The 23,505-nt window shown below is 49.8% G+C and overlaps 1 protein-coding gene across 1 annotated transcript in view; it reads right to left on the bottom strand.

The window, feature by feature from the left end:
* LOC128071024 (protein Shroom2-like) overlaps positions 1-23,505 on the bottom strand; it is a 143,682-nt gene that overhangs the window by 36,807 nt on the left and 83,370 nt on the right. The window contains exons 3-5 of the mRNA XM_052664018.1: positions 12,915-13,034; positions 3,444-5,661; positions 2,106-2,203 (exon numbers count right to left, since the gene is read on the bottom strand). Coding sequence (XP_052519978.1) covers positions 2,106-2,203; positions 3,444-5,661; positions 12,915-13,034 — 2,436 coding nt within the window. The remainder of the gene's footprint in view (positions 1-2,105; positions 2,204-3,443; positions 5,662-12,914; positions 13,035-23,505) is intronic.

Here is a 23,505-nt window from a genome sequence, read left to right on the forward strand (position 1 = left end):
CTCTGCATATAAGTTAAATAAGCAGGGTGACAATATACAGTCTTGATGTACTCCTTTCCTGATTCGGAATCAGTCGGACTGAACCTGGGTCTCCCGCATTGCAGGCAGATTCTTTACTGTCTGAGCCACCAGGGAAACCCTTATACAGACTGTTTTACATTAATTTATGCAAAACTGGGCATCTTTAAATCTTTGCATTATAGATCTCAAGGGACAGTCCCTTGCCTGCCTTTTCATGTATTTTATTCTCAAATTTAAATGTTTCGAGGGCACTCTCCTTGGCCAGTTACTTCAGAAAATGAAACATTCTCCAAAAGCAGCTGACCACACCTTTTCAACATTCCAGTTTTAGAATTTCACTTCAGTCTCGCCGCTCTTCAAAAACCACAGAATGATTCTGAAAACTGCTAGGTTGGTCGCGCAAAAGAGGGAAAGCTTCTGGAAGTCACTCCCTCGGAGTGGTTACCCACACAGCCAGCCAGAAGCCAAGACTGTGATGCACACAGCACATGATTCCCTCTCTCCCTGCCACCGCCATCTCCTCCCACCCACCCTCATCCTCTTCACCCCTTCGCTGCTGACGGTGCCATTGTCTCTCTCTCTCACACACACACACACACACACACACACACACACACACACAGAGTTATGTACAGTGAAGCTATTTATCACAACTCTGAATAGCAGAGGAGGTGAAGTCCAACCAGTGCAGCAGCGAGAGCTCTGCAGTTTAAAGGCCCGAGGCCAGCGCTGGGCAGGAGGGAAGCCCTCCCACGTATGCAGGTTGGCCCGGAGCAACCCCTGCCTCCCCACAATGCAGCACGCTCAGGACTGCAGTGGGGCGAGGAGCCACTCTGATCAAGATGACAGCTGGCACTCCGCACATGACCCACTCGGAACACAGGGTCACAAAGGCCCAACCCTGCAGCTCACTTCTGTGAGTGTGTGCCTCACGGCAACCGCGTCCCACAGCAGCACACGCGGACCACCATGCCTGCCCCCTCCGAGCCACTGTGCCCTTGTGCGATGCTTCCAGCAGCCAGTTTTAGAGCCAACTGAAATAAGACCCCGGCGCACAAGGCTGGCAAGAACCAACATTCAACTCGGTCGTTTCTGCAACACACCCTTCAATTCTGAGGTTGATGTTTTAATCCAAGCAGCTCATCAACCCCCAGAGACCCCCAAGGCACAGAAAGATCTGCACTCAGCAACCCTACCGTACACAAATCAGCTTCCATTTCTCCATCAGTGTTTGTCTTTTTTTCAAATATGTATTTATTTGGCTGCGCCATGTCTTCAACTGCAGCACACAGGGCGTAGTTCTCTGGCCGGGGAGGGAGCCCAGGTCCCCCACACTGCAAGCTCCGTGTCCTACCCACTAGGCCACCAGGGAAGACCCTTTTATCAGCTGTTTTGCAAATAAGGTTAAAGCCCCGCTCCTTCAGTACCTGCAATGCCCTCTCCTGCGATCCTCAGGGATGAGGGTCCACACAGTGGTGTGTATTTCACCTAAATTCCACCCTCACTGCAGAAAGACTGCTACTCTGGACACATTTTAGAATGTGGGCATATAATCATGTTAACACTGCGGCCAGCCCATGTTTTCATGCTCTGACCTGCTCTGGGGGAGCAGAGTCAATTTCTATTTTTAAAGCTCAAAATGAATTCATTAAAGAAGGCCTAACCCCCATCCTTTCATTAACAATCCTTCCAGGCAACTTGGATTCCCCGGCCAGCAACCCAGCTGCGCCCTAGTCGTTAAACGGTCCCTTCACTTTGCTGTTCTACATAAAGCATTCCATTCAAGCCCATCACACTGGGTTTCTCTGTCATCAGAAAGAACTCAACTGCGTGCAAAACACAGCAGCTGTGTGATGAACGAACAAAACTGCCCTAAGGAGGGCGTTCACAATGTCCTGCCCTGGCTTTACTGGCCCCACTGGCAGTACTGAGGGGCCTCGGGCAACCCCAACTGGTGACCAGCCACTTCAGGTCTGGCCGAAACCACACGCCCGACCACATTATCCGAGCCCTCACCCCCATAAAGCAGCCCACCTGCCCCCCAAGACGCCTCCTCAGTGACCCCAAGTGCAAGATTCTCCTACCTTGGGGTGGGGCCTCTGTCCTCGGCCAGTGCCACCGAAGAAAGCTCCGTGTGCTCCTCTGGGTCCCCTGCTTGCCATCGAGGTTCCACGGAGGCATCCTGCCAAGGGCGGCACAACAGGACACCCAGTCATCAAGCGGCCTCCCCCCTGAGAACCTCTGCGATCACGATCCCCTTCACTGTGGGCGCGCCCTGTGAGCCAGCACCCACGAACTGGGTGACGTGGCCTGTGGTCAGCCGGCCTGGGGACCATCAGCCCAGCCCTCGTCAAAATGACTCAAGGAGACCGTGGTCCCTTTGGGCTCCCCGGCAGGAAGAAGGACTCCGACGTGAGGGCTGGAAAGCTGTGTGACGTGGTGGTCCCCAACCCCACCCAGTCAAATCAAAACACTGCTGGTCACAGGGTTCACCGCAGTCAAAGCTCAAGCCCTGGGACCTGGAGTCCGGCAGCCTGGTCTCTTGACCTCGAGAACATGGAATTCTAGAAGGTCACATGGCACAGGGCACCATCTTGGGGGACACACATGCCCTAGGGTGTCCATAGGCCTTTCTGTACCGGGGGCCACACAGAAACCAACACCTCTCTTCACACACGCACACACACGTTCATAAGTGTGTAACAAAGCGATCGCTGGTTCTATTGTTTACAAAAGCCTCCATCGGATGCCGCAGGAAATCTTTCCTTTGAAATACACCCTTGCAGATGGAAGGAGCAGAAAACGCAGAGAGAGGGAGACTATTAACCATGAAGTATGAATACATGCACGGAGGATTTTTTTAGAAAGCGAAACGTCAGCTTTCACCATTAACACGCCGAAGGAAAGTGCAATAGTTTAAAGCATTGCACTTTCAGTTACACTTGCCCCAGAGCAATATTTAAAAATATCTGACCCCATAAAATAAAAACCAAATGAGAACAGTAAAAGTATGAAATGACATCAGTATTTGAAAACCGTTTAACATGTGTTGTGTTAAGGGTGGACATAAAGCACCCCTTTTCATTTCAGAGGACAACTTAACCATTTTCTGTTGTTTCCCCCAATTTCTTCCCTTTGAATCAAGGGCAAGCTAATCAAGAGGGAAGACAGCTTCAGCTAGAGATGAGGCTGGGAACTCGAGATGTGGGGGAAACCAGGACACCTGCAACTGTCATGAATGTGTGGACCTGGTCCCCAGGTACCACTCGCAGGAGCTGCTATACTGGCTGAGCCCGGTGCACAGAAACGTTTGGACATCAGGACACAAGTCACCAGGACACCAGGCCATGCTATTCCCTCGGTGTCCCATCTGTGCCTTGGGGTCAGGCGGGGTTGCATCTGGTCCCCTGCAGGATGCTTACCTGCTTGTAGAGGTCCGTGGAAGGTGATGACCGGGACCTTTCGTGGACGTACTGCGGCCTCTCCTCCTGGTCCACACCCACGTCGAGGATGTTGTCAGCGGAGTGGTACCTCCCGCCACTCCTGGCTTCCGGGACTTTCCTCTGTTCCCTCCAGGAGGCTTGATACTCTGCAAAGGTGCCGAGCCGCTCTGGCCGGATGGGTCTCCCCTCCTTTCCGTCTTTTCCAGGGCCCGCTGTCCACAGCATCTCCGGCTTCTCCCTGGGGAAGCCACAGGGCGCCGGCCTCAGCCCGGGCTGGGGGCCCACGGGCTTGCTGGTTTCCTCAAAGAACTTCCACCTGTCGGCAAAGGTGCGCACCGTCTCGTCGTGGGGTGCGGGTCGCTGGTCCCCCGTCAGCCCCACCGCGTTCATCTTCTCGGGCTCCGAGTAGGACTTCAGCTTCTGCTCGGCAGTGAAGCGCCTCCGGCTCCCGATGCGCGCGCTGCAGCTGCCGCTGCCGGCAGCGCACAAGGGCGGCCCAGCACCTGGGGCCCCCTCCCAGATGCGGGGGGCCGGCTCCGGGTCCGCCAGGCTGGGCTCCAGGTCGCGGCGGCGGAACGACGTGGCCCTCAGGACGCGGGCCTGCGCCTCCTTCAGGTGGTCCTTATAGGTGCCGCCAGGTAAGGTGGTCTCTGGGGCACCCACTGGCTGTGCCCGGGAACCACGCGCCTCAGTCTCGTCGTCTTCCGCCTCCCCCTCCTCCTCCGCGGAGCTGGCCAAAGTGGCCGTGCTCCGGCTCTTCTGCAGCCTGGCTCGCCGCTGCTGGATTTCCTTCCTTACGGTGGTGGCGAAGCGGTCGCTCCTCTGGAGGGGCTTGCCCGCCAGGGCCTCAGGCGGCGCCGGCGCTGGAGCCGTGTCCTCGGGGCCGGTCTCGGGCGGGTACGCCCTTTCCCAGCTCGGTGAGTGCAGCATGGGCGTCTGCAGGGGGCAGATCTCGCCGCCCCCGTCGTCCAAGATGCCCGCCACCCTCTTCCTGCCGCCTTTGTCCAGGAGGCCGGCCCCCGGTGGGCCCTCGGGTGCCCTGTCCACCGGCTCCGTCCTGCCTCTCTGCCATGTGCCCGGGGCGCCCTCCAGCCGGGACGGGTAGGAGCGGGCCTGGGGGGCTGGGGTGCCCCACTGGGGACGGGGTCTGGACATCACACAGTAGTAGCGGCCCCCTCTGTCGCCCCGGCAGTCGCCCCTCTGGTCTGCAGCGCGCAGCCCTCCAACGACAACGGCAGCAGGGCTGTCTTCGGCAAGGTGGTCAGCAGGGAGGGGCTCCCCGAGCCACGTGGCGGCCCAGGGGCCCTCGAGGAAGAAGGAGCCCTGGTCGCTCGAACAGGGAAGTTGTTGGCACGTGGGCGAGGGCTCCGGGGGGCGCACGCCGGTGCTGGAGAGAGAAACCTGCAGCCAGCTGGGGGCCCCCGGGAAGGCCTGGGCCCCGCTGTCGCAGGCTGGCCACCCACAGTCCACATGCGCCCCTGGTGTGCACCCCGAGCTCGCGGCTCTCTGGCCATCGCCCCCGTGCGCCGGCCTCAACGGCTGATCAGCGGGTTCAGGTCTCTTCCAGTCGCCACCGTGGGGCTGCATGCGGCTCAGCCCCAGCAAGGGCTGCTCTGGGGTCGCGTCTGCTGAGAACGTGGGGCCCTGGGTATGCTCGTGGCTCGTGGTGGCAGGGAAGCTGTCGCGCCGGAGCCGGAAAGGTGGCAGGGTAGGGGACGGAGGGGCTAGTCTCTTATCAGGAGCATACCAGATGGGCCCGGAAATGGACCACCCGCAAGCAGCTAGCTTAGGCTCGGGGCCATCCTCGGGGACCCGGGGCGGAAAACACTCCAGGGGCTCCTCGGCGCCATGAGGCTCGCCAGCCGTCAGGCCTGGCCGGCTGTCCGCTGCAACGGAGGCCTCCCACAGGGCCACTTTGTAGAAGATATTCTCGGCTAAGGACGCGTCCACCTTGGGCAGGGTGTGGTCCGGGGTGCTGGAGCACGTGGAGAATGAGCCGTATGCCGAGTCCCGCTTCCTGGCGCCGCCCAGGCAGTCGATTATTCTGCTGGACTTGGCTGCGGAGAGGCGCCCCGACGGATCAGGCTGGGAGGATGGGTCCAGGCTGTCGATGCTCCCCAGCGAGCTGAAGAGGTCCGAGGTGCGTTGCAGGTTTGCTGGCTCCCAGGCACCGCCCGACAGGTCCTGGGAGGAGGAGCTAGAAAAGGAGAAGAAATCACAGGCAACAAAGGGGGGCTTTCAGTTCAGTTCAGTTCAGTCGCTCAGTCGTGTCTGACTCTTTGTGACCCCATAAATCGCAGCATGCCAGGCCTCCCTGTCCATCACCAGCTCCTAGAGTTCACTCAGACTCCCATCTATCAAGTCAGTGATGCCATCCAGCCATCTCATCCTCTGTTGTCCCCTTCTCCGCCTGCCCCCAATCCCTCCCAGCATCAGAGTTTTTTCCAATGAGTCAACTCTTCCCATGAGGTGGCCCAAGTACTGGAGTTTCAGCTTTAGCATCATTCCTTCCAAAGAAATCCCAGGGCTGATCTCCTTCAGAATGGGCTGGTTGGATCTCCTTTCAGTGCAAGGGACTCTCAAGAGTCTTCTCCAACACCGCAGTTTAAAAGCATCAATTCTTCGGTGCTCAGCTTTCTTCACAGTCCAACTCTCGCATCCATACATGACCAATGGAAAAACCATAGCCTTGACTAGACAGAGCTTTGTTGGCAAAGTAGCTGGTTTAAAGCTCAACATTCAGAAAATGAAGATCATGGCATCCCATCCCATCACTTCATGGGAAATAAGATGGGGAAACAGTAGAAACAGTATCAGACTTTATTTTTTGAGGCTCCAAAATCACTGCAGATGGTTCTGCAGCCATGAAATTAAAAGATGCTTACTCCTTGGAAGAAAAGTTATGACCGACCTAGACAGCATATTGAAAAGCAGAGATATTACTTTGCCAACAAAGGTCCATCTAGTCAAGGCTATGGTTTTTCCAGTGGTCATGTATGGATGCGAGAGTTGGACTGTGCAGAAAGCTGAGTGCCGAAGAATGGATGCTTTTGAACTGTGGTGTTGGAGAAGACTCTTGAGAGTCCCTTGGACTGCAAGGAGATCCAACCAGTCCATTCTGAAGATCAGTCCTGGGTGTTCTTTGGAAGGAATGATGCTAAAGCTGAAATTCCAGTACTTTGGCCACCTCATGGGAAGAGTTGACTCATTGGAAAAGACTCTGATGCTGGGAGGGATTAGGGGCAGGAGGAAAAGGGGACGACGGAGGATGAGATGGCTGGATGGAATCATTGACTCGATGGACGTGAGATTGAGTGAACTCCAGGAGATGGTGATGGACAGGGAGTCCTGGCATGCTGCAATTCATGGTGTTGCAAAGAGTTGGACATGACTGAGTGACTGATCTGATCTGATCTGATATGTTGGGAAAGGTAAGAGGAGAGGGTGCACATGGGTGCAGTTGCCCTGTGCAGACATCACCTGCACTAAACACTCTTCCCCCATGGAGATCCCTGGATGGGAAGGTGAATATGAGTATGTGCAACTGTGTCCCAGTCTTTGCAATCCCCATGGACTGTAGCCCGCCAGGCTCCTCTGTTCATGGGATTCTCCAGGCAAGGATATCCTAATGGGTTGCCATTTCCTTCTCCAGGGGGATCTTCCGGACCCAGGGATCGAACCTGCATCTCCTGCATTCGCAGGTGGATTCTTTACCACCTGAGTCACCAGGGTGAAGCACAGGGAAGGTGAGCACACCGCATCTAATTTTTCACATTTCAAAGAGCAGCTTTTCCAAGGCAGGCTGAAAGGGTCAGAGTCCTATCCACTGGATGCCTTTTCCCAAAAAGAAAAACTTCAATGCTGCAGTACATTCCTGGAGACCATACCCACAGGCTGGGTGGAAGTCCGCAGCGTGCAGAAGTATCCTGGATAGCAAACTGCAGCCCACAAAGCTAAGGATGGCTTTTAGGTTTCCTAGTGGGGGAAGAGGGCAGAATTCAAACAGTACCACATGATCCATAACAATGATCTGAAATTCAAATTTCAGTGCTCATAAATATAGACTTTGAGGGGAACACGGTCATGGCTGTGTACAGGGCTCCAAACCCAGAGTTGAGCAACTGCCAAAGACACCTGCCCACCAGCTAGAAAGTGTCATCTGGCCCCTTGCGGAACGAGTTCATGAGCCTCTACTTTAGTGCATGAAATAATTCATGCTATGCACTGCTAGCATGAGGAAGTCCATCAAAAGAGAAGGATCTTCAACTTAAAAAGGCAAGTTCAGAGATAAGATTATATTTGCTAAACCCAAATACTAAATTACAGGCATTCCTCATTTTACTGCACTTTGATACTGCTTCCTCCTTGCCCCCCAAATTGAAGGTTTGTGGCAATTTGGCATCAAGCAAGCCTATAGGTGCCATTTTCCCCAACACTGTTCACTCTGCCAGATTTTTTAAATTATTGCAGTATTTCAGAATTTTTTCATTATTTCTCATGGTGATTTGTGATCGTTCATGTTACTATTGCAAAAGGACTGCCACTCACTGAAAGCTCAGATGATGATTAGCATTTTTTTAGTATTTTAAGACTAAGGTATACACTTCTTTTTTTTTTTTTGATAGGACAGTATTGCACACTTAAGGTCTCAATGGTAAAACTATTTATCCAGGCACGTAAAGTGCTTTCATTAAAACTCAACAAAGCTGGAACATTCATGCTTCAAGTGGGGGCAGGGAACTATATCTACTTCAGCTTTGAGAGGAAGAACAATAAAAAAGAAAAGTGTGTGACCTGGGAAAAGACACAAGAGTGTGAGCTGGCTAAGTCACGCAGTGGGAGGGGGGGTGCAATGAACACTGGGCTCTACACCGTGTCCTCGGAGGACAGACCAGGTCCCCTCCCAGAATCAGAGTATGTTTCTCTCCATCCTGTCTCCCGCGTTCCTGAGTGGATTTTTCTGGGAGATTCTAAGTCCAAGCAGACAGAAATAAAGCTCAGCGCGGTTTCCGCAGGGCACATGGGTGTCTTAAGTCAAAAACAGCCAAGTGGGCTTCATGGAGATCCTATTACATGAAGTCACTGTCATAATGCACTCCGAGGCCCACTTTTTCACTTAAGTGTTACCACTGGGATGATAACCTGGGTTTTTCCAAAGTAGCCTAGGCTCCAAATACTACCATCTCCTATGGCTGTAAATAGGTAATATTGTACTTATTTATTTACCTGGGCCATGTCTTAGTGGCGGCCCATGGGCTCCTTAGCTGTGCCATGCCAAGACTTAGTTGCGGCATGTGGGATCTAGTTCCCTGACCAGGAATCGAACCTGGGGACCTTGAAGCTCAGAATCCTAGCCACTGGACCACCAGGGAAGTCCCAGGAATATTCGATTTAAGATACATTTTCCTTTACAGCAGGCATTTAGTAATAGTCAAAAACTGACTTGAGATAGTTATGTCAGCTCTGAATACACACACAGACACACACAGTCATGCATATCATGCATACGCACACACGTGCACCCACACTCACATACATATACAAACAAATACACGTATACACTCACACAGGCACTTGTGCACACACCCCAAAGAGGCACACTACTGGCCGTTACCATTGTCCTTCTAACAGACTAGTGAGGACCCTGGCCACTAACCGAGGTGACTGGTCAGCTCCCAGCTTGGTGTTCTCCAAGCCAACATCCCCATGGTGCTGTCTGGGGGTGGCATTTGCCCTTCCGACCCTGAAATGTGGGCCCCAGGTAAGCCACGTGGACCAGCCCTCCCCCTTCTACCAACTCACAATTCTCAGGCCATCTGTCTCAAAGTCACCGAGAAACCACCAGGCCAAGGCTGGTCCCAAGCCTGGCACATGGGCTTGAAGGCCGCTGGTTTCCCCTGTACCTCCACACAGCAACCTGGGAGAGAGGGTGCTGGCGTAGCACAGAATCCCCTGGGGAGCTTTAGCAAAACACACTTGCTCAACACATAAGAGACTCCTGCCTTCTAACCTGCACACAAACATCTCTAAAGAAGATGCACAGCCATCCCACTCAGCTGGCTCTAAGGGATTCGGCCAAAATGGATTTATCAATTAGACGACATAAATGAGAAAGCACGCCTGCCCATCCTTTCTCCTGGTGTTTTGTTTTCAAGTATTATACGTCTGCCTACTCAGTGAAAAAGAAAGAATTGTTCCAGTAGTGATGCATCCATAGACTTTTCTCATCAGAAAAGGAACATCATTCTGAAGTCAAGAAAGGCACCATACAAAATAAAACAAGGCATGACCTACGGGATGCAGAGAAAGCAGTTCTAAGAGAGAAGCTTACAGCAATGCAAGTTTATCTTAGGAAACAAACAGCCTCAAATACGCTAACCCTGTATGTAGAGGGACTAAAAAAAGGAACACACAAACTCCAAAGTTAGTAGAAGGAAAGAAATCATGAACATTAGAGCAGAAATAAATGAAATATAGACTCAAAAACACTAAGAAAGATCAAACTAAAACCTGATTTTTGAAAAGATGAACCAAATTGACAACCTTTAGTCAGATTCAAGAAACAAAAGGACCCCAAAAATCAGTAAAGTCAGACTTTACTGATGGTCCAGGGCAGTCCAGAGCTTAGGAGTCCTAGCTTTCACTGTGGGGGGTGTGGGTTTCCCTGGTTCGGAAATCAAGATCCCATGTGTCCCCCAGTGTGGACAAAAATAACAATAATAATACACACCTAGGAAAAATCTAACCAAGGAGGTAAAAGACCTATAGTCAGAAAACTGTAAGACACTGATGAAAGAAACTGAAAATGCCATACACAGAATGGAAATATATACCATGGACTGGAAGAATACTGTTAAAATCACCATACTGCTCAAAGCAATCTACAGATTCAAAGCTATCCCTATCAAAATACCAACAGCATTTTTCACAAAACTAGAACAAATCAATTAAAAAATTTGCATAGTAACATCAAAGACCCTGAAGAGCCAAAATAATCCTGAGAAAGAAGAGAGATGGAGGTATCAGGCTACACTACAAAGCTATGGTCCTCAAAATAGTATGGCAGTGGCACAAAAACAGACACGTAGGTCAGGAAACAGAATAGAGAGCCCTGAAATGAACCCACGTGCTTATCATCAACTAGTCTATGACAAAGGAGGCAAGGACATACAGTGGGGAACAGACAGCCTCTTCAATAAGTCATGCTGGGAAAACTGGATAGCTACATGCAAAAGCATGGAACTAGAGCATTCTCCAACACGGTATTAAAAAAAAAAAAATCTCGAAATGGATTAAGGATTTAAATTTAAGACCAGAAACCATAAAACTCCCAGAGGAAAACACAGGTGGAACACTTTTTGACATAAATTCTAGCAGTAGTTTTGGGGATCTGCCTCCTACGGCAAAGCAAAGAAATGCAAAAATACACAAATGGGACCTAGTTAAAATGAAAGGTTTTTCCAGAGGAAAGAAAACCATCAACAAAATGAAAAGACAACCAACTGAATGGGAGAAAATATTTGCCAATGACATGACCAGTGAGGGGTTAAAGTGTAAAAAATAAACAGATCCAACTCTATCTGGAAAATAAATACCTGATTCAAAAACAGGCAGAAGGGACTCCCCGGGCAGTCCAGTGGTTAAGACTCTGCCCTTCCCTTGCAGGGGTGGAGACTTCTATCCCCACTTGAGGAACTAAGATCCCACATGACGGATATGGCCCAAAGATACATTAATAAATAATGGATGGGATGATTTGGAGAATGGCATTGAAACATGTATAATATCATATGTGAAACAAATCACCAGTCCAGGACAGGATGCTCGGGGCTGGTGCACTGGGATGATCCAGAGGGATGGTATGGGGAGGGAGGTGGGAGGGGGGTTCATGATAGGGAACACATGTACACCCGTGGCAGATTCATGTTGATGTATGGCAAAACCAATACAATATTGTAAAGTAATTCGACTCCAATTAAAATAAATAAATTTATGTTTAAAAATAAATAAATAGTGGTTAGAAGACCTGAACAGACATTTTCCCAAAGGAGACATACAGATGGCAGGTGAAAAGCTGCTCAGCATCAGTAATCAGAGAAATGCAAACCAAAACCACAATGAAGTATCACCCTCACACCTGTCAGAAGGTCTGTCATCAATGAGACAGCAAATAACAAAAGCTGGTGAGGACACAGAGGAAAGGGAACCCTTGTTCACTACTGGAAAACAGCATGCAAGTGCCTAGAAAGCTAAAAGAGAACTACCATAGGATACAGTAATTCCACTCCTTGATATATAAATCCCTCCCCAAATGAGAACATTAATTCGAAAAGATAACATGCACCCCATTGTTCATAGCAGCATTATTTACAGTGCTCAGGATACGGAAGTAACCTTGAAGTCCATCGACAGATGAGTATTAAAGAAGATGGTGTATGTATCATACACACAAACACAGACAATGGGATACTACTCAGACATAAAAAAGAATGAAATGTTGCCATTCGTGTTAACAAGGACCGGCCTGGAAGGCATTGTGTTTGATGAACTAAGGCAGAGAAAAACAAATTGTGCATAATGTCACTTATATGTGGAATCAAAAACAGCAGCAACAACAACAAAGAGATAGAACAGAAGCAGACTTAGAGACACACAGGCGAACTAGTGATTGCCAGTGGGGGGAGGGAAGGGGGAGGGAAGGGGGAGGGGCAGGACAGAGGTAGGGCACTCAAGTACAAACGATGACACAAATACACTGCAAGGATGTAGTGTCTGGCACAGGGAACATAGCCAATATTTTACAATAACTTTCCATGGAGTACGTGTGTGCTGTGCTTAGTCGCTCAGTCGTGGCCAACTCTCTGCGACCCTATGGATGGTAGCCCGCCAGTGTCCTCTGTCCATGCGGATTCTCCAGGCCAGAATACTGGAGTGGGTTGCCATGCCCTCCTCCAGGGGATCTTCCCAAGCCAGGGATCGAACCCAGGTCTCCCACCTTGCAGGTGGATCCTTTACCAGCTGAGCTACCATGGAAGCCCAAGAACACTGGAGTGGGTAGCCTATCCCTTCTCCAGGGGAACTTCCGGACCCAGGAATTGAACCAGGGTCTCCTGCATTCCAAGAACACTGGAGTGGGTAGCCTATCCCTTCTCCAGGGTAACTTCCCAACCCAGGAATTGAACCGGGGTCTCCTGCATCGCAAGGAGGATCCTTTCCCCAGCTGAGCTACCTGGGAAGCCTGTTAGATGGCAGTAGCAGCTTGAAAAATTGGGACTCGCTATGCTGCAGAGCTGAAATGAAGACTACCATAAATGAACTACACTGCAACACGAAGGAAAAGAAAGAAACGCATGGTGACGACAGGGCAGGGCTGTCAGCAGTGTGGCAGAAAGCGAAAGCAGCTCCCCAGCCCCTGAGGGAGGCGGGGGAGAAGGCAGAAGGTGCGCCTACCTGGTGTGGTACTGGCTCGGCCAAGAGGGGCAGGGAAACAGAGGTGCGGCTGGCTCAGACTGGCTGTCAGAGAACTTGGTGTCATGCCAGGAGTGTGGCCTCCAGCTCAGCTGATTCCACCTGGGGATAAAAAAAAAAAAGGGATGCAGGTGACTCAGGGACATCACACCGAGGACCGATTCGTGCCAAGAAAGGACTGAGAGGTGGAAACCATTCGCGTGACTTACGGCATCACGATCGGGCGCTTCCCCTTTAACATCTGGGCACCAGCACTCCTGGTACAGGTTCATTACTGGAGAACTGATCTGAGCACTGGTCCACTGGATAAGGGAATGGCAAGCCACTTCAGTATTCTTGCCTTGAGAACCCCATGAACAGTACGAAAAGGCAAATTGATAGGATACCAAAAGAGGAACTCCCCAGGTCATTAGGTGCCCAATATACTACTGGAGATCAGTGGAGAAATAACACCAGAAAGAATGAAGTTCAGTTCAGTTCAGCGCTCAGTCGTGTTTGACTCTTTGCGACCCCATGAATTGCAGCACACCAGGCCTCCCTGTCCATCACCATCTCCGGGAGTTCACTTAGACTCACGTTCATCGAGTCTGTGATGCCATCCAGCCATCTCATCCTCTGTCGTCCTCTTCTCCTCCTGCCCTCCATCCTTCCCAGCATCAGAGTTTTTTCCCAATGAGTCAACTCTTCGCATGAGGTGGCGAAAGTACTGGAGTTTCAGCTTTACCATCATTCCTTCCAAGGAAATCCCAGGGCCGATCTCCTTCAGAATGGATTGGTTGGATCAGCTTGCTGTCGAAGGGACTCTCAAGAGTCTTCTCCAACACCACAGATCAAATGCATCAATTCTTTGGTGCTCAGCCTTCTTCACAGTCCAACTGTCACATTCATGCATGACCACAGGAAAAACCATAGCCTTGACTAGACGGACCTTAGTCGGCAAAGTAATGTCTCTGCTTTTGAATATGCTATCTAGGTTAGTTATAACTTTTCTTCCAAGGAGTAAGTGTCTTTTAATTTCATGGCTGCAGTCACCATCTGCAGTGATTTTGGAGCCCCCCAAAATAAAGTCTGACACTGTTTCCACTGTTTCCCCATCTATTTCCCATGAAGTGATGGGATGGGATGCCATGATCTTCATTTTCTGAATGTTGAACTTTAAGCCAACTTTTCACTCTCCTCTTTCACTTTCATCAAGAGGCTTTTTAGTTCCTCTTCACTTTCTGCCATAAGGGTGGGGTCATCTGCATATCTGAGGTTATTGATATTTCTCCCGGCAATCTTGATTCCAGCTTGCGTTTCTTCCAGTCCAGCGTTTCTCATGAAGTACTCTGCATAGGAGTTAAATAAGCAGGGTGACAATATACAGCCTTGACTTAGTCCTTTTCCTATTTGGAACCAGTCTGTTCTTCCATGTCCAGTTCTAACCTGCAGACACGTTTCTCAAGAGGTAGGTTAGGTGGTCTGGTATTCCCATCTCTTTCAGAATTTTCCACAGTTTATAGTGATCCACACAGTCAAAGGCTTTGTTACAGTCGATAAAGCAGAAATAGATGTTTTTCTGGAACTCTCTTGCTTTTTTCATGACCCAGTGGATGTTGGCAATTTGATCTCTGGTTCCTCTGCCTTTTCTAAAACCAGCTTGAACATCAGGAAGTTCACGGTTCACGTATTGCTGAAGCCTGGCTTGGAGAATTTTGAGCATTACTTTACTAGCATGTGAGATGAGTGCAGTTGTGTGCTAGTTTGAGCATTTTTCTGCATTGCCTTTCTTTGGGATTGGAATGAAAACTGACCTTTTCCAGCCCTGTGGCCACTGCTGAGTTTTCCAAACTTGCTGGCATACTGAGTGCAGCACTTTCACAGCATCATCTTTTAGGATTTGAAACAGCTCAACTGGAATTCCATCACCTCCACTAGCTTTATTCATAGTGATGCTTTCTAAGGCCCACTTGACTTCACATTCCAGGATGTCTGGCTCTAAATTAGTGATCACATCATCATGATTATCTGTGTCGAGAAGATCTTTTTTGTACAGTTCTTCCATGTATTCTTGCCACCTCTTCTTAATACCTTCTGCTTCTGTTAGGTCCAGACGATTTCTGTCCTTTATCGAGCCCATCTCTGCATGAAATGTTCCCTTGCTATCTCTAATTTTCTTGAAGAGATCTCTAGTCTTCCCCATTTTGTTATTTTTTTCTATTTCCTTGCACTGATCACTGAAGAAGGCTTTCTTATCTCTTCTTGCTATGCTTCGGAACTCTGCATTCAGATGCTTATATCTTTCCTTTTCTCCTTTGCTTTTTGCTTCTCTTCTTTTCACAGCTATTTGTAAGGCCTCCCCAGACAGCCATTTTGCTTTTTTGCATTTCTTTTCCATGGGGATGGTCTTGATCTCTGTCTCCTGTACAATGTCACGAACCTCTGTTCATAGTTCATCAGGCACTCTATCTATCAGATCTAGGCCCTTAAATCTATTTCTCACTTCCACTGTATAATCATAAGGGATTTGATTTAGGTCATACCTGAATACTCTAGTGGTTTTCCCTACTTTCTTCAATTTGAGCCTGAATTTGGTAATAAAGAGTTCATGATCTGAGCCACAGTCAGCTCCTGGTCTTGTTTTTGTTGACTGTATCGAGCTTCTCCATCTTTGGCTGCAAGGAATATATTCAATCTGATTTCGGTGTTGACCATCTGGTGATGTCCATGTGTAGAGTCTTCTCTTGTGTTGCTGGAAGAGGGTGTTTGCTATGACCAGTGCATTTTCTTGGCAAAATTCTATTAGTCTTTGCCCTGCTTCATTCCTCATTTCAATGGAACAGCGGCAGTAAGGAGATGCCCCTCATCCAAGGTAAGGAGCAATGGTTGTGCTTTGCTGGAACAGCCGTGAAGAGATACCCCATGCCCAAGGTAAGAGAAACCCAAGTAAGATGGTGGGCATTGCAAGAGGGCATCAGAAGGCAGACACACTGAAACCATACTCACAGAAAACTAGTCAATCTAATCCACTAGGACCACAGCCTTGTCTAACTCAATGAAACCAAGCCATGCCTGTGGGGCAACCCAAGACGGGTGGGTCATGGTGGAGAGGTCTGACACAATGTGGTCCACTGGAGAAGGGAATGGCAAGCCACTTAAGTATTCTTGCCTTGAGAACCCCATGAACAGTATGAAAAGGCAAAATGATAGTATACCAAAAGAGGAACTCCCCAAGTCATTAGGTGCCCAGTATGCTACTGGAGTTCAGTGGAGAAATAACTCCAGAAAGAATGAAGGGATGGAGCCAAAGCAAAAACAATACCCAGTTGTGGATGTGACTGGTGATAGAAGCAAGATTCGATGCTGTAAAGAGCAATATTGCATAGGAACCTGGAATGTCAGGTCCATGAACCAAGGCAAATTGGAAGTGGTCAAACAAGAGACGGCAAGGGTGAACGTTGACATTCTAGGAATCAGCGAACTAAAATGGACTGCAATGGGTGAATTTAACTCAGATGACCATTATATCTACTACTTCGGGCAGGAATCCCTCAGAAGAAATGGAGTAGCCATCATGGTCAACAAAAGAGTCTGAAATGCAGTACTTGGATGCAATCTCAAAAATGACAGAATGATCTCTGTTCTTCTCCAAGGCAAACTATTCAATATCAGTTATCCAAGTCTATGCCCCAACCTGTAACACTGAGAAGCTGAAGTAGAACGGTTTTATGAAGACCTACAAGACCTTTTAGAACTAACACCCAAAAAAGATGTCCTTTTCATTATAGAGGACTGGAATGCAAAAGTAGGAAGTCAAGAAACACCTGGAGTAACAGGCAAATTTGGCCTTGAAATGCAGAATGAAGCAGGGCAAAGACTATTTAATAGAGTTTTGCCAAGAAAATGCACTGGTCATAGCAAACACCCTCTTCCAACAACACAAGAGAAGACTCTACACATGGACATCACCAGATGGTCAACACCGAAATCAGACAGATTATATTCTATGCAGCTAAAGATGGAGAAGCTCGATACAGTCAACAAAAACAAGACCAGGAGCTGACTGTGGCTCAGATCATGAACTCTTTATTACCAAATTCAGGCTCAAACTAAAGAAAGTAGGGAAAACCACTAGAGTATTCAGGTATGACCTAAATCAAATCCCTTATGATTATACAGTGGAAGTGAGAAATAGATTTAAGGGCCTAGATCTGATAGATAGAGTGCCTGGTAAACTATGGAATGAGGTCATGACACTGTACAGGAGACAGAGATCAGGTCCATCCCCATGGAAAAGAAATGCAAAAAAGCAAAATGGCTGTCTGGGGAGGCCTTACAAATAGCTGTGAAAAGAAGAGAGGCGAAAAGCAAAGGAGTAAAGGAAAGATATAAGCATCTGAATGCAGAGTTCCAAAGGACAGCAAGGAGAGATAAGAAAGCCTTCCTCAGCGATCCAATGCAAGATAATAGAGGAAAAGAACTGAATGGGAAAGACTAGAGATCTCTTCAAGAAAATTAGAGATAGCAAGGGAACATTTCATGCAGAGATGGGCTCGATAAAGGACAGAAATCGTCTGGACCTAATAGAAGCAGAAGATATTAAGAAGAGGTGGCAAGAATACATGGAAGAACTGTACAAAAAAGATCTTCTCGACACAGATAATCATGATGATGTGATCACTAATCTAGAGCCAGACATCCTGGAATGTGAAGTCAAGTGGGCCTTAGAAAGCATCACTATGAATAAAGCTAGTGGAGGTGATGGAATTCCAGTTGAGCTGTTTCAAATCCTAAAAGATGATGCTGTGAAAGTGCTGCACTCAGTATGCCAGCAAGTTTGGAAAACTCAGCAGTGGCCACAGGACTGGAAAAGGTCACAAGATTGGGTGCATTTATTTATCCACTCACTCAAGCAAACATGGCTATCCTGTAGTTAGTGGCAAGTGTGTGTGTGTCTGTGTGTAGGTGTGCATGTGTCTGTGTTAGTCATTCAGTGGTATCCAACTCTTCGCAAACCCGTGCACTGTAGCCCGCCAGGCTCCTCTGTCCATGGGATTCTCCTGACAAGAATACTGCAGTGGGTTGCCATTCCCTTCTCCAGGGGATCTTCCCGACCCAGGGATGGAAGCTGAGTATCTTGCACTGTAGGCAGATTCTTCACTATCTGACCCACCAGGGAAGCCCTAACGGAGACCAGTGGACACGTATTGCTCTGAGCCTGTCAGAGTTCAGTGGGGCCTGTGTGTGTGTGTTTGTGTCAGTCACTCAGTCTTATCCAAATATTTGCAAACCCATGGACTATAGCGTGCTAGGCTCCTCTGTCCATGGGACTGGTGTGTGTGTGTGTGTCTGTGTGTGTCTGTGTGTCTGTGTTAGTCACTCAGTCATATCTGACTCTTTGCAAACCCATGGACTGTAGCCCCCAGCTTCCTCTCTGTCCATGGGATTCTCCTGGCAAGAATACTGGAGTGGGTTGCCATTCCCTTCTCCAGGGAATCTTCTCGATCCAGGGATCAAAGCCGGGTCTCTGGCATTGCAGGCAGATTCTTTGCCATCTAGGCCACCAGGGAAGCTGTAAAGGGTGTCAGTGGACATGTACTGCCCTGAGCCTGTCAGAGTGTCTGAAGTCATCTAAGGGTTCTCCACAGTGGGCATCACCATGCCCTAGACCAGCAGGCTCCGGTCCATTCCTGCCAGGGCTTCTGAATGTCACAGGCGCCTTCCCTGCCCCCGCCATCATCACCACCATCCATGACAGCTTATTAGGGTTTGACCACACCTGCCCAGGTGTCAGAAATCTGTGGAGCTGCTGTATGAATGTTACAGAGCCTCCAGGGCAAGCTGCTGCGTGAGGAGACAGTGCACACTTGCCTCTCCTGCTCCTGCAATTCAGGACGGACCTAGCCTCGCTATGGGCAACTCCAGATTGGAGCTGAAGGGCACAACTGAGCCTCTGAGCACCTGACGGATGTCAAACATTCTTTCCAACAGGCAAGAACAGTAAAGACTCTTACGCAATAACAAATAGTAATGAAAACCTAGAAAGTTATTTACAACACAAACCTTCTGATGACTCCGATAATTAACAAGGAAACAAACAAACAAACCAAAAAGACCCATGGGTGGCAAAAGTGCGCAAGGTGTTGACTTGATGACAACTGCCCACGAACTGAAACATAAAACCGATGAATCCATCCCACCTCGGGAGTAAAGCGATTGTAAAAACCAAGGCTGTACCTCATAGAGTTTCTCAAGATCCTTGTAAGGAAGCTTCTGGCCACGTGAATTTCATTTTCAGATGGCTTTTTCTGTGCTATAACATCCAGAACGTCTTTCATCTTCTTTCACAGGTAATTAACAAAGGGAGAAAACTAGACAGACTGCAGGCAAAGGAAAGAGCAGCTAGGAAAAGGAAAGGCCTCACAATTTATGGCAAATTATTGCAACTCTGTAACAGGAAAGAGTGGGAAAGGAGCTGGTTTTACTGGGGCAGTCCTGCACCCTGAGAGGAGTAAATGTTTCTCATCCTATTTTAAAAGATAATATAGGCAGACCTCAGAGAGATAACGTTAGCCACATGAATGCTTTGGTTTCCCAGTGCATATAAACATTGTGTTTACACTGTTGCTGCTGCTGCTGCTAAGTCGCTTCAGTCATGTCCAACTCTGTGCAACCCGGTAGACGGCAGCCCACCAGGCTCCTCCGTCCCTGGGATTCTCCAGGCAAGAACACTGGAGTGGGTTGCCATTTCCTTCTCCAGTGCATGAAAGTAAAAAGTGAGAGAGAAGTTGCTCAGTCGTGTCCGACTCCTCGAGACCCCATGGACTGAAGCCCACCAGGCTCCTCCGTCCATGGGATTTTCCAGGCAAGAGTACTACACTGGAGCAACAGCATGTTTATGAAAACAATGTACAGACCTTATTTTTAATTAAAAAAATGCTAACTATCCTCCGTAGCACCCCACTTCAGTACTCTTGCCTGGAAAATCTGCTGCTCTGGCGCCACCTAGAGTCCCCAGGTGGAACAAACACAGGAGGGGCAGATACAAGATGCTCATCTCAGTAAAAGGCTTGAGTTTCTTCCTACACAAGATAAACACTTGTGTGGCTTTCAACCATCAGGAGCCAGCCAGTGTGGGGCCATGAGGGGTGCACAGGCCACCAGTGAGCCAGTGGGGTCGCTCAGTCATGTCTGGCTCTTTGTGATCCCATGGACTGTAAGCCTACCACGCTCCTCTGTCCACGGGATTTTCTCCAGGCAAGAGCACGCACTGGAGTGGGTTGCCATTTTCCTTCTCCAGGGGAATCTTCCCGATCCCAGGGATCAATCCCAGGTCTCCCTGCGTTGCAGGCAGGTGCTTTTGACATCTTAGCCACCAGGCACTGGCCACAGGACGCGTCCAAACAAGACACCCCAATGTGAGGGGACAAGGGATACCTGCTCGGGGTTAACTGCCTCATGTGTGTGGGTAGGGAAGACCCACACCGCAGCTAAAGTGCCCTGGAGCCCTTGGGGATGGGGAGCCCCAGAAGACACCAAACAGAAGTGGACCTGAGTGCTATGGAAGGAACACCCCCCCCTCACCGCCCCCACTGCCCCCATCATGGGCCCCAGTCAGACACATGCCAGCTTGGCTGCGGGAAACCAGCAAGGACGCCCCTTTCCGGGAGGGAGGAGGCTGGCATAGCTCAGCCCAGAGATGCCCAAAGGTGTGAGGGCAGGCATACTCAGGAGAAAAGAGCCCGAATCTGGCCAGGGCAGGGGGTACTAATGCCCCAACCCCCCACCCCGGTGCTGGGAGCTCTGAACTCCAGCAGTTCCGGAAATGCAAGGGGGCTGATTCCAAGCCATGCCCACCCAGAGACTAACAGTGTGACTGGTCACCCCAGCAAATGGGAGAGACATCCTTTGTACTCCAATGGCTACTGTGGCTAGGACAATCTTTAAAAAAAATACGCGTATTGTACAAAACATAGCACATTTAAAAATCAGAAGGCCAGTAAGACAACAAACAGGTTCCCTGGTGGCTCAGCTGGTTAAGAATCCGCCTGCCATGCGGGAGATCTGGGTTCAATCCCTGGGTTGGGAAGATCCCCTGGAGAAGGGAAAGGCTACCCACTCCAGTATTCTGGCCTGGAGAATTCCATGGACTAGTAGCATAACCCGTAACCTAAAGATGACCGTGAGTAACATCTCTCTGCATTTCTTCGCCCCTGTTGTAGATAGTTCACAGAGTCCTGCAGACCTGGTGGGGCCTTTCTCTCTGCAGCATGCCAGGCTGGGTGAGCATTTCTCCATGCCACTGTCACTCTTCTAAAATGTCTTTTTTGGGGGGGCCATGTGGCATGCAGGATCCTAGTTCCCTGACCTAGGACCAAACCTGGGCCCTCTGTCATGGGAAGCACGGAGTCTTAACCACTAGACCGCCAGGGAAGTCCTCAAAGTATCATTTTTAATATGGCCTAATATTCCTTCCACATAAATGCTGAAAAGCTACAGTGTTGACTAGCAAAACATTGGCTTGTCTAGTTTCCAAATAAAATTATCCGTCCTAAGGAGGGTTCCCTGAAACCTTTTCTACCAGGTGCAAACCAAAATTAATCTCAGTTTGCAAAAGAAATTGTAGCCCGCTGAGCTCTTCCAACCATGGGATTTTCCAGGCAAGAATCCTGGAGTGGGTTGCCATTTCCTTCTCCAGGGTATCTTCCCCACCCCAGGGATCAAACTCAGGTCTCCCACACTGTGGGCAAACTCTGCCCTCTGAGCCACAGGGGAATCCCAGTTTACTTCAATATTAAAAATAATTTTATATGGCAGGTAGTCTTTTTTTTTTAATAAGAGGTTTAGATCAGAAATATTAAACATGCTAGGATACCACTGAACATTAAAAATGGATCTAGATCTTGAAAATACATTTTTAAAAAAGGAATTATTTTTTTCAGTGCAATGTTCACAATCTCAGACAATTCTTCTCTCAAAAAAAAGCAATAAACAAAAATCATGTGAGTGCTGGGTTATTTTCCTAACCTTTCCAAATGCAGCAAAGCAGCCGCTGCCTCAGAAAATACACAGCCTGCACGTGGCCCGCAAGCACGGCGGGCCTGAGAGTGCAGGCTGTGCAGGCTAGGAGGCCAGCGGGGAGGTAGGGCCTCGGCTGGACACCGTGACAGGGGGACCACAGGGTGTGTGGGCTGCAGGTGACGCTGGCCATGGGGAACTTCTTGGGGAATAAAACCCCAAGTGATGCCTGGGGACATCTTAAAAGCAAGAGTCGGAGTACATGGCAGTGGGGAGGGCCTTGCAGATAAAGGAGAGCCGGGGAAGTCCTGCAGATGCTTCCCACTGAGTACTAGAGTGACTGAGATGAGCACCAGGCAGGGAGCCCCCGGAGCTTCCAGACGCAGGGGGACAGAGATCGGCATGATGCTGATGGTGCTTCCAGGCTGGAGGAGAGCCAAAACCACAAACACCCTTTTTATTAAGTGTTTTGAAACCAACACATCCCAAAGCACCAGACTACAGACACTAGGAAAAGACTCTTGAGAGTCCCTGGGACTGCAGGGAGATCCAACCAGTCCATCCTAAGGAAAATCTGTCCTGAATATTCATTGGAAGGACTGATGCTGAAGCTGAAACCCCATACTTTGGCCATGTGATGTGAAGAGCTGACTCATTGGAAAAGACCCTGATGCTGGGAGAAACAGAAGGCGGGAGGAGAAGGGAGCGACAGAGGACGAGATGGCTGGATGGCATGAGCGACTCGCTGGGCGTGAGTTTGTGTAAACTCTGGGAGTTGGAGGTGGACAGGAAGGCCTGGCTGCTGCAGTCCCTGGGGTCACCAAGAGTCGGACACGACTGAGCAACTGAAGAACAACAGACACTGATTGAAGCCTCGCCCTGAGCTGGGCTGCCTTCCTGCCCCGGTCAAGCCTCTCCGTCTCCAGAGCTGTCTCTGCCTCCCACCGCTCCAAGGTCCCGGCAACTCAGCTCTGCAGATCGGGCCCTCGCTCCGCAACCCTCAGCGGCTGCCAGTGGCCAGGGAGCGACACCCAGGCCCCTGGAGAGCTGTCGTGTGCTCCCTGGGCGGGCTGCCTGCGCTGGTACAAGGCCTCCTGGCCATTCAGAGGCGAGCTGGGGTCTGAGATGCACAGCTCAAGCCCCGGGCTAACCCCCACCCTGCTGAGCATCCCCTGTGCCAGCCTCTTTAGGAGGCCTTGGCATCGCTGATATAGGGCCACGTCTGTGTCTCCAACCTGGCTCAGCCTTCAGAGAACAGCTCGACGTGGGGGTCGGCTTCCAGCCTTCCCTCCTTCTGTCACCGCTTGTCAGAGCTTTCCTGGTCCCTGCCTATCACCCACTCAGCTGCCAGAGCCCCCAAAGGCAGGAACCAAGGGGATGACGTTGGCGGCCTGGCTGGAGCGCTTCCGACGTATGTGAATGAATAAAAAACACACATCAGAGCCATCTGTCAAGTGGCGGAGTGTTTCCCCCCACCCCCACCCCACCCCCCACCGACCTCCGCAAGCAGTGATCTGACAATACGGAGCTGTGGATGGTGACATCATTCTTGATGAAAGGCGATTAAGAGGTCATT

This window comes from Budorcas taxicolor, chromosome Y, assembly GCF_023091745.1.
Source record: "Budorcas taxicolor isolate Tak-1 chromosome Y, Takin1.1, whole genome shotgun sequence".
NCBI classification, from domain to species: Eukaryota; Metazoa; Chordata; class Mammalia; order Artiodactyla; family Bovidae; genus Budorcas; species Budorcas taxicolor.